General features: G+C 42.9%; 1 protein-coding gene across 5 annotated transcripts in view; it reads right to left on the reverse strand.

Moving 5' to 3' along the window:
- The window catches only part of CCSER1 (coiled-coil serine rich protein 1), a 739,837-nt gene that overhangs the window by 449,737 nt on the left and 273,773 nt on the right, over positions 1–16,327 (reverse strand). For all 5 annotated transcript variants that reach the window (XM_077300888.1, XM_077300887.1, XM_077300889.1 and 2 more), the window contains exon 6: positions 3,118–3,328. In XM_077300888.1, the coding sequence (XP_077157003.1) occupies positions 3,118–3,328 (211 nt within the window). The remainder of the gene's footprint in view (positions 1–3,117; positions 3,329–16,327) is intronic.

A 16,327-nucleotide genomic window follows, 5' to 3' on the forward strand; every position in this document is an offset into this window, starting at 1 on the left:
CCAGATTCAAAACTCTGATGGGCAGTAAGATGGCAGTCTGTACCAGTCTGGCTTATATCTATACCTGACCATCAGAAATACTGCCTCCCCTTTTCTAATATTTGCTTTTAAATAGGATTATGGCAGCAATGGGAGCCACTGTGGTATAGTGTGTGACCACCAGAGAAGACACACATTTGAGTCTTTTACCCAAGCACAACCACCACCCCCTGCCAAAATAAAAACAAACAAAAAATGACATTGGATGATGGTTTTTCATTTAGTCTGAGGAAGAGTGCCTGCATTCGAAAGCTCACCCCTTGAATAAATCTTTGTTGGTCTTAAGATGCTATTTTGTGACATTGGACCAGTCATTTTTTCTCAGCATTTCTCAGCAGGGGGCTACAAAGGGAAATTGGGGCCACCCAATCCATGCACCACAGTCTAACAAACCTATACCTTTGGCAAAGTTATACCCTTTCTAAATCATCTTAAGCCAATGAACTTAGAAAGGTGTCATTCTGCTTAAGCCTGCACTATGTGCTCCTTGTTGAAAAACTCAGAATACAAAGTGAATTAACATCCCACAGGACCATTAATTCTTCTAATTGCCCAGGCCATAATAAATCATCGGCCTTGTACCCACAAGCTAAGTTTCTTTAGGTTCCACCCATACAGAAGTGCTGCCTGTCAGCAAGCGGTGCTTTCCTCTATTTGCTTTCAGTTCCAAGACAGCAGAAGGAGACCAAGAGAAAGGAAGGAGATCCAAAGCTCTGGTCACAGAATCACAGAATTATAAAGTTGGAAGGGGTCATACAGGCCATCTAGTCCAACCCCCTGCTCAACGCAGGATCAGCCCTAAGCATCCTAAAGCATCCAAGAAAAGGGTGTATTCAACCTTTGCTTGAAGACTGCCAGTGAGGGGGAGCTCACCACCTCCTTAGGCAGCCTATTCCACTGCTGAACTACTCTGACTGTGAAATTTTTTCCTAATATCTAGCCTATATCGTTGTACTTGTAGTTTAAACCCATTACTGTGCGTCCTCTCCTCTGCAGCCAACTGAAACAGCATCCTGCCCTCCTCCAAGTGACAACCTTTCAAATACTTAAAGAGGGCTATCATGTCCCCTCTCAACCTCCTTTTCTCCAGGCTGAACATTCCCAAGTCCCTCAACCTATCTTCATAGGGCTTGGTCAAGAGACCGTTGTTAAGGGACTCATTTTCGAATCATTGATCATTTGCCCAAAGAACACTTTCTCACTGATAAAGACCTTTCGATTCACTCACAACCAAGAACATTTTTTAAAATCCTTTGTTCCCCACTATGGCAGAATGGTGAGAGGCACGAACCATCACCGGAGTGACAATTCTACTTGGGCTCTTAACTTCTGTAACAATTGCCTGCTGTATCAACACATGCAGCCTTTATAGTCATCATTCCTAACGGTTCTCTCTGAAAAGAGAATGCCACGATGTTGACTCACTTGTCAGCAAATCTTTTGACTATGTAAATGGTTGTCAGGAAACCGTCAAAAGGGAAAGAACGGACTGCCAAGGATACGTTTCTAAGCTACCGCGGGAGTCAAAGTTTTAATTTATCCCAATGCTAAATCCAGTGCCTTTTAATTTTTATTTAAATTCGCATGGACTTGAAATGAGTGTCAAACCAGCATGAAATGAAGGAATTGCCCATTTCTAGCATGGCTTCGTTCATTTTTTAAAAAACGAGACCACTTGAAATGCAAACTTGTTGAATCAATCAGCAATGCTACACTAGTTAATTACAAACTTGGTTAGCTGAAGGAACCTAGGGGAGCTGAATAAATTTACAACCGCCTCTTAATTTGCCAGCAATTTGAAATATTTGTTCAGCTGATAGGGGACGGAATCACATGTCGGTCCCAAAGAGCTCTTTATATTGAGAATATTGGAACCTTCTCACTGTTTCCAGATGTAGTCCGGGCTGTTTCACAAGGACAATTTGGAGCAGGGGTAGTCAAACTGCGGCCCTCCAGATGTCCATGGACTACAATTCCCAGGAGCCCTTGCCAGCATTCGCCAGTGAATGCTGGCAAGGGCTCCTGGGAATTGTAGTCCATGGACATCTGGAGGGCCGCAGTTTGACTACCCCTGATTTGGAGGCTTCGTCCTTCCTTTTCCTTCCAGTTTCTAGACCTCATGTTGGTGCATGTGCTTATGATCATGGGTGTGTCACGCGTGCAGAAAATGTTCTCTTTCACAGTCTTCAGAAACTATACCCCATCCTACTAGCACATTTCTGTCTACTAGCTCATTGCTTCTGCTACAATGCCTATATCACTGAAACACGCCCCCACAAATATTGGTGGTGTTTCAGTTCTGAAGTACAATACCACTTCTAAACTTGAACCAAGTTGCACGCTTGACCTTGAATGAACTTCATGCCAAAATGGATTGATCGCGATAACTAGAATCTTCAAATTAATTTCCTGAGGCATGGGTTATGATACACAAATACAATATGCAAAGCAAGCTTTCCTCCTACACACATTCTTCTCTATGGATGACTGCAACATCAAGTGGCAACTCTCACATGTCAAAAAACCATCCCCAATCACAGACAGTGGTCCCTTGTCATATGATTTGAAAGCAGCAACGATGCAACAATCCAGAGGGTCTTCTCGGTTGTCAGACCTGTTTGCAATCTCTGATGGCATGCTCAAACAAGGCTACATCAATGCCGGAGGAAAATCAATCTGGCTGCACGAGGAAGCAATCAGATGGCGGCTTTGATCTGTGGCAACTAATAAAGCATGCAGATGTTCCACAAGGCCAGGGACTATTTTTCAACGGAGATCATCAACCTTCAATGAGCTTTATTTACCATTTCATCTCTTTCACAGTTCCAGCCCTTTCACTTCCATTTCGTTTTCCTGTCAAGCTTCCCATCTTGCCTTCACCCCCGCATGCACCCAAGCACGCTTCATTTCCCTCTTTTCCCTTCAGCAGTCAAAAAAAGGATGCAAATCAGGTGGAACCATGATTTCTATTTGACAATTAAGCATCTATCAGTAGACTGGCATAAAATACTTAGCAGCACATACGTGAAAAATAATTCCCCCCCCCCAAAAAAAAGACAGGGCCACTGAAACTCCTACCTCTTGAAGAACTCTCTTCATCTTCAGCAGCAATGTTTTCACAGCCGTGCAGTCCTGCATCATCAGCCGGAAAGGCAGAGATTCCATCCCGCCGCTTTCTTCCATCGTGGCAAAAGGCCACTCCATAGACGGGCTGCTGGCCAGCTGGCCGACACGAGGACACCGGGGTTCTCCTCGATCGACATCCTTCGACAGTTTGAGAGAAAGATTCCTGGCAAAACAATATTTTAAAGGACATCAATGCTAATTATTTGAGTTTATTAAACAAAAATAAGCTGAAGTGGGGCAACAGCTGAGGCCCAGTGGCTTCTAGCAAGGCCTCCTGTCATGGATCCCCCCTCCCAAACTTGTCAAATAACTTTCCCTGCACATTTGCTTGCAATCCATCTATCACCTATGCTCCTTGATGTACACATCTGTATAGAACAGCCAGTGCTGTTGAGCAGTGGTCCCCAAATTTTATCACCGGGGACCACTCAATGCCGGGGACCACTAAACGCCTTTTACTGAGGCCCGGTGGGGGGGGGGGTAGTTTACTCCTCTACTCTCAACCACTGCCCTAGCGCTCTCTGATCGCTATGGTAATGTTTAAACATCCCTTCAAAATAAGATACAGACACGCCACAACAATGAAGTGTGTTGTAAAGGGCTGGGGGGGATGAAGTAAAGGGCGGGGGGGGGGGAAGAAGGCGTCCTTTGGGGCCCACCTCCAATTAGTCGAAGGACCACATGTGGTCCGCGGCCCACAGGTTGGGGATCGCTACTGTTGAGCATGAATGTGGTGCAGGCAAATGTGACTACAGGTGGCATGAGGGCTTATGAGAAGGGGAAGAATTCACGGTGAGAAGGGAGTGCTTTCTCCCTGCCATCTTAAAATATAATTGTGGATGGGTGAACCTGGGCCGGGGGGGGGGGGTGTACATGCCAATATTCAAGTGCTTCTATAAAGTTGTGAGAGAAAGCATCAGAACAGAAAATAAATACACTCAGGAGAAACTTCATGTACAAGACAATATTTTTTTTTACAATGTACAATGGCAAGGTTACGTTAGAGCAACTTTCCAATGTCAACAATGAATCTTAAAATCTCGCCATGTTACTCTCCCTTTCCAATGGTTTTCTGCACTTAGGGATAAGAACGTAAGGGGTAAGGATAACTGAAAAGAGAACTCTTCTGGGTTTTTTTCTTCTTCTTCTTCTTCTTCTTCACTAATCCCCGTGGCCATGATGTTAGCTTATGAGAATTTAAACTTCACTGACAAAGATTCTCAGATTATTTCCTTTAATCTTCTTAGTTTTTATCAATGGGACTTGCAACCCTGCCACAGTAGAATTAGCCTGAACATGCACAATGGACTGCCGGTGTCTGCACTTCTTGATATCAGCTTAGTGAGAGAGACCACCAAAACTTCGCCTCGGGAAGCTCTCTAAGAAGATCAAAAGGACACAGCGAGAATTATCTACTTGCTGAGGTCTTAATTGTGAAAACAGAAGGGTAGGCGAAGCTTCCGAGGCTACCAGTTATAAGCAGCCTTAAGCATATAACTAGATAAAAGTGATACTTATTTCTAAGAGACTTCCAAATCATAAGATAAAAATCAAACCTACAGGCTTACAGCCTACCTTTCACAAAGTGTGTGTCAGACAAGCAAACAAGAGCCTTAGAATGAGGTCATTAGGATGCACTGATATAACAGATACATTCAGATGTTCTACAAAAATAATCTTCCAAGCAAATTCTGCTCTGTCTTAAAATGCCCTCTTCTGAAAAGTGAGTGGTCTGCCTTCACAGACTCAGTGAGGGAACGACCAAATGATAAAAAGGCCACCAATAATAAAGAGGTCCCCTGGTTAGATAGGGGAGACCTATCTAAAGAGGACACATTTCCTGACTGACTATGCCAAATAAGTGATCACAAAGACTGTTTATGCACTGGAGGTTTCATGCCGAGCTGCAGGCTGGAGATTTAGTGGTGGCAGGTTGCCCCACCTCTTCCTGCACCCATGTGGGGGGAGCACTTGGCCTGGGGCACCTCATCCACCCCCGATTTGTGCTCCTGCACAGGAACTGGGGCAGTGAAGTTCCTAGTGCATAAATGGTCTAGGACAAATCTCATTTTAAAGAACCTTACCTTTTAAATTGATAATTGCCATTAACTAGGAATATTCCTAACCTCCCAATCCCAAAAGAGGACATTTTCATTAGCTTTCTTTTTTTAAGAGCCCAGAGGAGGATGGACACAAAAAACAGGGATGTCTTCTAAAAAGAGGACATCTAGCAAGCCTAGGTTAGAGACTCTCCTCAGCATTTTTAATTGACAGGATTCACATGTGTCTGTGGCCACTTTTTGATTGCATAGCCTGCCTTTACAGCACAATCCTTGACTCATGATAATGCCTGGGTTTAGAAAAGCTAGGAAGTATAGTCACTTCAAGGAATCTAATTCCATACTGTTCCAACTATAACACCACTGTCCTTGGAGACAGATCAAGATAAGTAGTCGTGTTAACCTGTTTGTAGAAGTAGAAAAGAGCAAGAGAAAGCAACTTTTTTTACCATTGAAAAACCCCTGAAACATTCTTCAGGCTTTGAGAAACCCCAGATGTGGAACAATCATGCAGAATATGGTTGGGAAGCAGAGCTGTGCACATGCCCACATGGGGCCCTTTGCCTTCCCACTCCCTCCAGGCCCATCAATGGCCATTTGAGGAGAGGGGTTGACATGACCATATATGGTCCTATCACCTGATGAACAAGTTTAAAAATATATTAAAAATTAATTAACTCCTACCCATTCAAGAAACCCTTCCAGGGCCATCAAGAGACCACAGGGTTTCACAAAACCCTGGTTGAGAAAGCCTGTCTTAAAGACTAATCCAATTTATGGCAGGGTATGAGCTTTTGAGAGTCACTGCTCACTTCTTTAGATATTCACAAACATTCATAACCTGCCAGACATTTTGTTAGTATTCAAGGTGCTACTAGACTCTAAATCTCTCCTGCATTCTTAGACGAGTTCTACACATGCACAGACCATGATCCAATGTACCATAAATACTTTGACATGCAGGAGTACATTTTGCATGGGCAAGGTTCTGCCTCCCCTCAAGGAGTCTTCTATATTGGTACCAGAGAACCAGCACGATGATGGAGTGCATAAAGAAGACAATCCACTGTTCAACAGTGAACAGAGTGTATCATAGCAGCTAACAATATGAGCTGCATTCAAAGAAGCCCTTAGTCTAACCTCAAGAACTCTCTAGTTGAAGACATTCAGACCCAGTTGCACTTCAAGAACCAACAAGACCTCCATGGTATAAACTTTTGAGAGTCACAGACTTCATTAGACAGAGCTTTGACTCTTAACAGTTTAACCCTGGAAATCATGTCAGTCTTTAACTGGACTTGAATACTGCAGACCTACACACCTACCCCCTGGGGTACTATCTAGGCAGCAACCCATGTACAAAGACACCAAACCATAATATTCTATAGAAACTGCTTCCTACCCACAAATTAAGTAAGTAAATAAGAGATGTTCAGGTCTTGCTTTTATGGGTACATATATATTTATTGAATTTAAACAGGCCTGGTAAGGCCAAATATGAACTTCCTTAAAACTGAAGAAAGAAAGAAAGAAAGAAAGAAAGAAAGAAAGAAAGAAAGAAAGAAAGAAAGAAAGAAAGAAAGAAAGAAAGAAAGAAAGAAAGAAAGAAAGAAAGAAAGAAAGACAGACAGACAGACAGACAGACAGACAGACAGACAGACAGACAGACAGACAGACAGACAGACAGACAGACAGACAGACAGACAGACAGACAGACAGACAGACAGACAGACAGACAGACACAAACAAACAAACAAACAAACAAACACTGCAGTGCTCTTGGGAACAATGCTGACCTGCCTCATATTTCTCCTAGTGGGGTCAGGTTATGTCCTGTCTTGACTAGGGGACCTGCAGGGCAGAAACCAGCTTACATGAAAATGATCGTACAGAATCACAGACTAGGGTACCTACAGGAGCTCAACAGCTGTTCTCACAACTACTACAGCCAGAAAGATTCAGCCAGGCCCCACCCTTCAATACTAATGAGCAGTTCTTAATGTGCCTATATCCACATTTGGAGTTGTGTGCTTGTGTGACACACTGCAGTACTTCAGTAGGTCCCCTGATTTCTCTTTTGAGAGGACAGTTGGGGAGAACTGGTCTTCTGGGGGTCTCTGGTTGCCTGGTTATGAGGGGGGTGGCAGCTCTGGGGCTCTATTTATCATCCATGTAAATACAGCTTTGGTCTAACAAGTTTACAAATAAGAGTTTTGGGGGACACGTTTTGGGGAACACCTTACCAATCCTTTAGTCAAAGCTTGTCTTCCCCATTTTTTATTTGACTGTGGGAATTTGGGGTTTAAAGCATTTATAGGAGAGGTTGGGTGGGGGACTGGACCTTCTTCAGTAGGAAAGGCAGTTGCCTCAAAGCCTTCCTCTCTTGCAACTCACATCCACCACGGCTGTGTTTGTGTCCACTACTCAACGCCAGTTAAGAAGGAAGCACATCTCACTTAAGTCTATGGACAGGCTCACATTTGATGCATGCTCTAATTTAGGCAGTTACTTCAGGTAGGGGAAGCTTTGCCTAACCTCATGGAAGTTCCACACATAGCAGAAACCCTGGCTCAGATAAGTGGGGAACTGCACAGAAGAGTCAAATTGCCATCCCTTCCCAAGAATAACAAGCTGCAGAAGAGTCCGTGCCTAATTGCTGAAGATGCCTCACATCTGCAACCTGGGTAATTTCATTAATCAGTCAAGAGGAAAACGGGAACTATAAAAAAACGTCCTATTTCATTATCACATAAAATACTAAGTAGTTAATGCTATTGTTAAAATAATTTTTATGCGAAGTCCCTGTTTCATAGCCAGTTAAGAAAAAGCCTTAATGGATTTGAAGTCATAACTTATAAAATATGTATAAATTGTTAATGGCCCCCTCCTCCAACTTAGATGAAGCCAGCATGCATTTTTTAAAAAAATAATAATAATTCCAACTTTGTAGGCTAGTCTTTGACCATTCTAACTGATAATCTGCACTATAAATGTTATACCTCTATAAATGAAACAAGTTACCAAATAGTTGGACCTTGACATGGCGTTAATTAAACTCACCAGTAGGATTTGCTGCTGATATTACTATGTACTGATCATTATGTTTCTCCTTCAACACTATAATTATTAATTACGGAAGTTTTCCTAGCCAGGTGTATTGGGGAGGGAGGGAGACAATGATCACAGAAGGACGCCTCTTCAAAGTTGAAGGAAAGAAATATGATCTGCTGGACCCCCGGACTGGCATGAATACTGTGTAGACTCCATACATTTATGTAACTGGTCATGCCTTTGGGCTACTTTGTGGCCTCAGAAGGTTGTCCTGTCATCGTATGAGGGCTATCTGGCTGCAACGTCTGTCACCCCACTGATCACCTGGGTTGATTTGGCTATCTGCCTGGCTAGGTGGGTGTCCTCTACCTCCCTTACCACTCCATGGGCATCCCTCCCGAAGCTGCATGCTCAGTGGAGGAGGACAACCATCCCAGATAGGAGGAATGTATCGTTCTTTGGCCAAGGGTATATGGTAGCTACGCTTCCCTGCTAGGACTTCCAAACAAACACAAGGACCGCTCCAGCCCCTCCACCCCAGAGCAATTACACCAATGGAATATTGGACAATACAAACAAAACTTCCGTATGTGATACAAAGCAAACTACAAAAAAAGCAACCAAAAGAGAACAACTGTTGCCAAACACAGAAGCAAAAATGAAAAATAAATGAAATAGGAAACATTTGCTCTTGTATGTAAAACATCTGCTCTGCCACTAAGCTATGGCTCTTCCCCAAATTTTCTCTTGCCTTCGTCCAAACACATTTTAAATGCATCCAGTACTAAACAGCTGTCTGCATTCTCAACAGAATTTCAGATGCACAAAAATGTACAGACATTAAGAATTCAGGTAATAACCAAATGGCACCAAAGAGCCCACCGGTGAAGCATTGTCTTTAAACTAAGTCAGGGCTCCTGCTGTTGCCACGTACATACAAAGTTATCTAACGCAGTAAATGTGCTTCCCACCCCCATCCTGGTAGGTCACAGAGAGGGCATATTTCAGAGAAAGCCGCTGACAACAATGATGAATGAATAAATAGGGATTCAGAAGGTTTAAGTCACAATGAATGACAGCAGACGGTACTTTCCTCTCTGGAGTGGCAAATATTTTGACACTGCAGACTCTCTATCTTCCTGGTTGTTCTATGTAATGTGTTGCCGAATGGCTTTGATGTTCGATTTTTAATGCACAAAACTGCCAGTTTGAAAAGACAGAGTATGCATGTGTGTGTGGGGGAATCCTACCTCCACTCTTCCACAATATTTCTGTGCAGTTACTATTCTGCCTCCAACTCCTTGAAAGGGTATTTGCCTACTTTTTGTTTGTTTTAGTTGAAAGTGTTTGCCATTTTACAGCCCCATTATTGTGAGTTTATCTGCTTGATTGTGCAGATCTTCAAAAAACAAACAGCCTTCAGATAGAAAGCAAAACCTCACAAACAACTCTTGGTCCCAGATTCTATTTTCTAGGCCAGGGCTCAGTCCTGGAATGTATAAAGATTAGAAGAATCAGACAGTGAGCTGGCAGGCAAAGCAGTTCTCGTTCAGCTGAATATATACAGAAAGTTCCTGGTCTACCAGAATTTGTGCTTGCAGGTCAAAGGATGTGTGCAGAGGGGGCTACTTTCATCTGTATGAGAGCCTCAATAAATTATTGAGGCCGCATCTGACCAAAACTATGCTACCTTATTCTTCCTAGACCAGGGATTTCCCAACAAGGGCTCCAGGAAACCCTGGAGAGCTCTCCAGGGGTTGCATAGCCTTTCCCAGACATTTGAAAGGCTGCTGGCATCACTAGATCACTAGAGCCCACTTTCCCTGTTCCTACACAGGCCTAGTCTCTTTCTCCACAGTGGAAACAGTAAATGATCAATTGATTGATTGGCTGGCTGGCTCCCACATCTTATTGAGCAGGGGGTTGGACTAGATGGCCTGTATGGCCCCTTCCAACTCTATGATTCTCTTTCCGTGCTCACTTCTCTGAAGGGTCTTATTACCACTTCTGGGGCACCTTGAAGCCTGAAAAACATTGCAGGGGGTTTGTTCATGATCAAAAGGTTGAAAAAGGCTGCCCTGGACAGTGCCTATAAACACTAGTTCCTCTGGCCAACAAAAACCATCAATGGGAAAAGAGTATCTAACAAAATACGGTGTCGTACAAACAGACTGTAAAAAGAGATGTGGTATCGTTTTTATTATAAAGGTGTTCATGCAGGTAAATGAGTGTCTTTGGGAATACTATGTGCACTTCTGCTTGCCCATCAGAGACTTGCAAAAGGTACTAATAAAAGTAGCCCAATAAAAAAAGTAGACTTTGAAAGCTTGAGATTTGCGGCTTAAAAAAAGGCAGGTAAGGAGGATGTGCCAGAGATTCATGAAATTGTGTATGCTGTCTAAAATGCTAGAACTTGGTGACATCCAATTACCTTAACAGGCAGTAGAAGCAGGACAGACAAGATAACATATGCAGAACTAACTGTTGTGAAATATATTAGGGCCCATCAGTGGACAATTTTGGTGGTTAAATGCCTCTGAATATCAGCTACTGGAAGGGGAGCAGCCTACAGAGGAGACTTTGGCCCCTGAGCCTCTGCTGTGGACCCTCCGTGGTACCTGGTTGTCCACTGTGTAAAATAGGATGCCGAATTTCATGGATCCGTAGTCTGGACCATCAAGGATTTTCTCCTATTCGAGTCCAGGTTTTCTTTTCTGCACGTGTTGCAAATAGGCCCTTCCTAATTAATGAATGAAATCAAAGCAGTCCAGCTCAATTTTCAACAAAGATGATAGAAGATCAAACAAACTAATTAATTGTGCAAATTAACATAATCACTTTGTTCTTACATTCCACTGTTACCTGAGGCCAAAACATAAAACATGATATTCTACAATACAAAAATAATCTGTAGGGTATGCATGGTGGGTGGTTGTGGCCATCCCAAATAAAAATGGATTGTTTTCAGATTTTGTGACACTATAAAAGATAATTACTATAGAAAAAATGAACATTGAAAAAATCATGTTGCATTGATCTCTCCTAAACCAAAACCAGTTCACACAGTTTCTTCGATTAGGGCAATAGAGGTACCATCCTGATATTCTTGATACAATAAGGAATGATCTTACAAATGTACAGTTCATCTTGAAGTATTTCATACAGATTCAGAGATACTGGATAAACAGGTAATCTCATGACTGCAAAATGTACAAAATCTCCCCAAATCCCACTGAATGGGTAAAGAGACACATAATTGCAATGGCTCATCTGAGGAAGAGGAGGTGCAAAATGGAGATGTTATTTGGCCATTGATCCCCTTATCAGATACTGAAATAAACATTTCAATAGAGGCAGGACTGAAGAGCACTTACTTTCTACTCTGTCAATGATGGAAGCCAGTGATCTCTGTAAATGAATAGGAAGTTTCCTGAACAAATTTTGGGTCCAATGGCACCTTTAAGACTAACAAAGTTTTATTCTAGTTGTAAGCTTTCACATTCATAGCACAATTCCTCAGATACATGTGGAAGCTTACAACCTGAATAAAACTTTGTTGGTCTTAAAGGTGCCATTGGACTCAAAATTGGTCCAGGAAGTTCCCAAATCAGGGTATTCTAGTGCTATACAGTTAACAACTACAAGTGGAATAAAACTTGAAAATACTATTTTTTTTCCATTGGAATCCTGCAATTTTATCCAGACTAAAAATGCATCCAGTCTACAACTTTGTGAGACTATGCAACTGATGGAGAGTTGGAAGAGGAAATTCAGGGCACAGACTGTATTTTGGCTAGGACAGGGGTAGTCAATCTGTAGTCGTCCAGATGTTCATGGACTACAATCCCCATGAGCCCCTGCCAGCAAATGCTGGCAGTGGCTCATGGGAATTGTAGTCCGTGGACATCTGGAGGACCACAGGTTGACTACCCCTAGGCTAGGATACAGTAAGACCTCCTGGGCAGCCTAGCCCACCGCCTTTGCCTGAGGCACTGATCATTGGTCCATAATTGAGTGCAAGCCTTGTATTTCAAGCCGGTGTGCGTTCCTATTGTGCGGTTGTGGGTTACGTCCCTTTGGCTTGAACTTCTGGCTCTGGAACAAGAGTATTATTGTCATGGTTCATATGAAAGTTCTGGAAACTAGTCCGGGGTAGGCATTTTGAAGGTAAAAGGGTGTCATGGAGATTCTTTATGGACCATGGTTTACTAACATCGTTTCTATCCTGGGTAGCAGCACAGAGGAGAAAGCTAAAGTTCCTTCTACATGCATGCTGTGCTCTGATCTGCAGCAGGAACAGCATATGTGGGAAGAGAGGAAACATAAATCATGCATAACTACGATCAAGTTGGTTCTGGGGTCTACATCCTCCCACAATGATCTCCATCATGTATAGATTTACTGTAGCATCCCTTTCTAATCTCTGCTTCTGCCTGCAGAATCGGTAGCAACAGACAAAAGGTTCACGCTCCGAGCAGTACTAAAAGAATTGTGATGTAGAGATATCGAATTGAAATAACAAACAATACTGTAGTCGTTGGATTTCACGTAAGGCTATTTCACATAACGCTAACATAGAAGTTTACGCAGAGGAGAATCATTTGCAACGTGAAGGTACATTGTAGCCAATGGACGTAAATCTATTTCTGAAGAATGGCTGTTTGCAAAATGCTATCAATAAATAGTACAAGAATCGTTCACTCGCCTGTCACGTGTGAGTGAGAGCACCTGCCATTTCATACCCCGGCTGCCCTGCTGTGGGTGCCTCAAAGCAAAAGATGGGACGTACCACGACTGCCAACTCCATACTGTACTGGTTTACATTCACTCCTGCATGTGCATCTTTTGTATAGGCCTTGCAAATTGTAATAGCTAATGCATAATAACAAGGGACACTGTAACAGATTCCAGCAAAATTTCCATACAGAATATCGGAGAAACAATTTCCTTGGCCCCACGTATCTTGCTCCATCTTTACACCACTCTGAATGTTATCTCTTGCTCTCTTTTATGCACGCTGAAGAATGCTCGGCATTTCAAAACCGATAACAGAAGCTGCCTGGAAGCAAAGGGGGAAGGCTCCCCTTCATACTTGGTGCCATAAACACCGATCGCTATCGGCTTTCCATTGTCTTTGAAACAAAAGCCAAGGATGCAAAAGATTTCTATACAAGGAGGGGAGAGATGAAGAAAGTCCTATTCTCCTCTCACTTTCCCAGGAAAGAGACACCCAAACAATGAGTGACAAATACGGTGAAAGACACCTGCCACTAAGGGAGAAAGTTTAAATCCAATGATAGGCTGACAAAAAAAAAAATTATACACACTGCTTTGTAGTGAGATGATAACAGTGACATGGCAATCAGCAAATGAATTCAACCTTGTTATTATCTGGGTGTTGCAAAGCCCATAAAGAAAGGGTGCACATTTTATTTAAAGGCAAGTCTGTGAGCCCTAAAACCAAGGTGTGCATTATAGCAGGATAGGCACTCAAAGACTTTAAAAAATTGGATTAATTGATAAAAATGCACCACTCTAATTGATCTGTCCAGAATGTATATAACCACGTTTTATAAGTGATTCCTGGTCTTGTGGGCTTGGGTCCTACTGTTTTGTTCTGCTTGTGCCCACAAGATCCCTCCCCACTGGCCTCAAGATCTTCAAAAGTGTCCTATATTAATTAGCAGAAAATCTTTGCAGTAGATGAATGCTCAAGCCAAGCACCAATGGAGCAAATTGCTTGGCTCCAGACAGATGTTGGATTAAATTTTGGTTATTTCCCCTCTTTGTTATTGCTCTTGTCCCAGATGGTTTTTGTCAGGTAGGTCATGATATCCCAGGCATGGCCGTCTTAACAGGCAAATGGGACATTTCCCTAATGTCTTCTAGGCATGAAATATCTGATTGTATCTAACAAAATGCTCATTCTGAAAGGACAGGGTTGAAGATGGGAACTACAAAATTGTACGCATTTCTTTTGTCTTTCTCTTTAATCCAGGGGTAGTCAACCTGAGGTCCTCCAGATGTTCATGGACTACAATTCCCATGAGCCCCTGCCAGCAAATGCTGGCAGGGGCTCATGGGAATTGTAGTCCATGAACATCTGGAGGACCACAGGTTGACTACCCCTGCTTTAATCTACTTTGGGGGCCAATGCCTAACGTTTGATATAGGATTGGTTTCCATTGTTCTAAGGCATCTGAATTACCTCATCTAAATGGGTAAGTCTATACATTAAATTAAGGTCTGGCATGAAGCGTTTCAGAGCTCAGGGCCATCTCTATCTCAGGTTTGGAATGGAATGGGAAACTGTATCCACTAAAGTGAGTTAGAAATAGAAGTACACAGTATAGCAAAGGCCTGCTTTACTTTTGATAAGTTCATTGCTGCTGGGAAAGCTGCTGTTTCTCACAGTTCTGCTTGGAGTTTGGGTGGAACTGCCTGCATGGCCCTGTGAAGACCTAAGCCTTACAAAATTCCATCTCAGATCTACAGTTCATGATCCAAGTAAAGTGAAGTCCTTGCAAGTTGCAGCTTTCTGATACGTGAGAGTATTCAGAGCCACCAGCCACCAAATGTGTCTCAGAGCTTAATTTTTTTTAAAAAAATTTCAATATTTAGCCTTCCCAGTGACTCTGTTTTCAAGGACTTTGCCTTAAAGACAATAAATTCTAACCCTCTAAACACTTTAGTCCTAAGAACTACTGACTTATGAACTACAATTTAATTTAATCAATCAATTTTAACACTACGCATTAATAATTGGGAAGAGACCAGTCAGACCTGCTACTCCCAGGATAGGCAGGAAGACGACTGGGGCAGGGTGCCTCCCACCACGCAGGACAGGAAGTTGAAAATGAGTCCTGCCTCCCAGTTAGTGGCGGGAAACACCCACCGAGGCGTCCTCCTGAATATCAAGGGAGAACTAGATGTTTTAATTCCGGCTTGTCTATGAACATAAATCGAAGAGGGGAGGCATTTTTCAAAGTTGAAGATCACCTGGCTCATAAATCTCCAAGAGCAGAGATTTATATAAGCCGCGCTGATCCTGCTGGGAATTGCATAGGGATAAGTTGTCATACTGCGAGTCCCTTAAGTGCACGGATCCACAGAAATGCCAAGGATTTACCTCCAATGGTGTATACAGTGACAGACATCATCAAAATGAACAAAAACAGCTAGTGTGCACATTTACAAGCCATTCAGCCCTTTAAAACAAATAATGTTCCTTTGCAGTGCTGTTAATCAGTTTTGTAATAATGGAGACTGCAGGCTCATTAATCTGTGGTTTGAGGCATGGCTTAAAACGTCAGAAAGGGGACCTTTGAGTAGGTAAGAGAGCCAGCGTGGCGCAGTGGTTAAGCACAGCAGCGTCTAATCTGGGCCTAGTCTGCATACAACAGATAATGCACTTTCAATGTAGTTTCGCGGCTGGATCTTCCTGTGCGGAACAGGAAAATCTACTTCTAAAGTGCATTGAAAGTGCATTATCTACTGTGTGCAGACTAGGCCCTGGAAAGCTGGGTTTGATTCCCTGCTCCTCTGCGTGCAGCCAGCTGGATGACCTTGGGCTCACCACAGCACTGATAAAGCTGTTCTGACTGAGGAGTAACATCAGGGCTCTCTCAGCCTCACCCACCTCACAGGGGGTCTGTTGCAAGGAGAGGAAGGGAAGGCAATCGTAAGCCTTCAGGCAGGGGAAAGTGGGGTATAAAAACCAACTTTCTTCTTTTAAATGCCATGAGGAATAGTTAACCCTCCATTTCCCAGCATTAGATCCATACCCCACCCCCCTTTCTTCTAGTGGTTACATCTGAGGATGAAATTATACATCTGGAATTCCAGTGTCATTTCATGTTTGGCCCTCATTACACTCAAGATCTGCACAGAGCATTCCAAAAGGTGGATTTACAATATTCATGCCTTTGAATTCAAAGCCCCTTTGAAGCGAGTGACAGAACAATCAAGCCTGTTAATTGCTACCTCGGCGTATGAAGGGGGGGGGGAGAGAATGCAATATTTTGTGCTTTGAAAGTTCTTTCCAAGCCTGC

This window comes from Paroedura picta, chromosome 10 (assembly GCF_049243985.1).
Source record: "Paroedura picta isolate Pp20150507F chromosome 10, Ppicta_v3.0, whole genome shotgun sequence".
In the NCBI taxonomy this organism is placed as follows: domain Eukaryota; kingdom Metazoa; phylum Chordata; class Lepidosauria; order Squamata; family Gekkonidae; genus Paroedura; species Paroedura picta.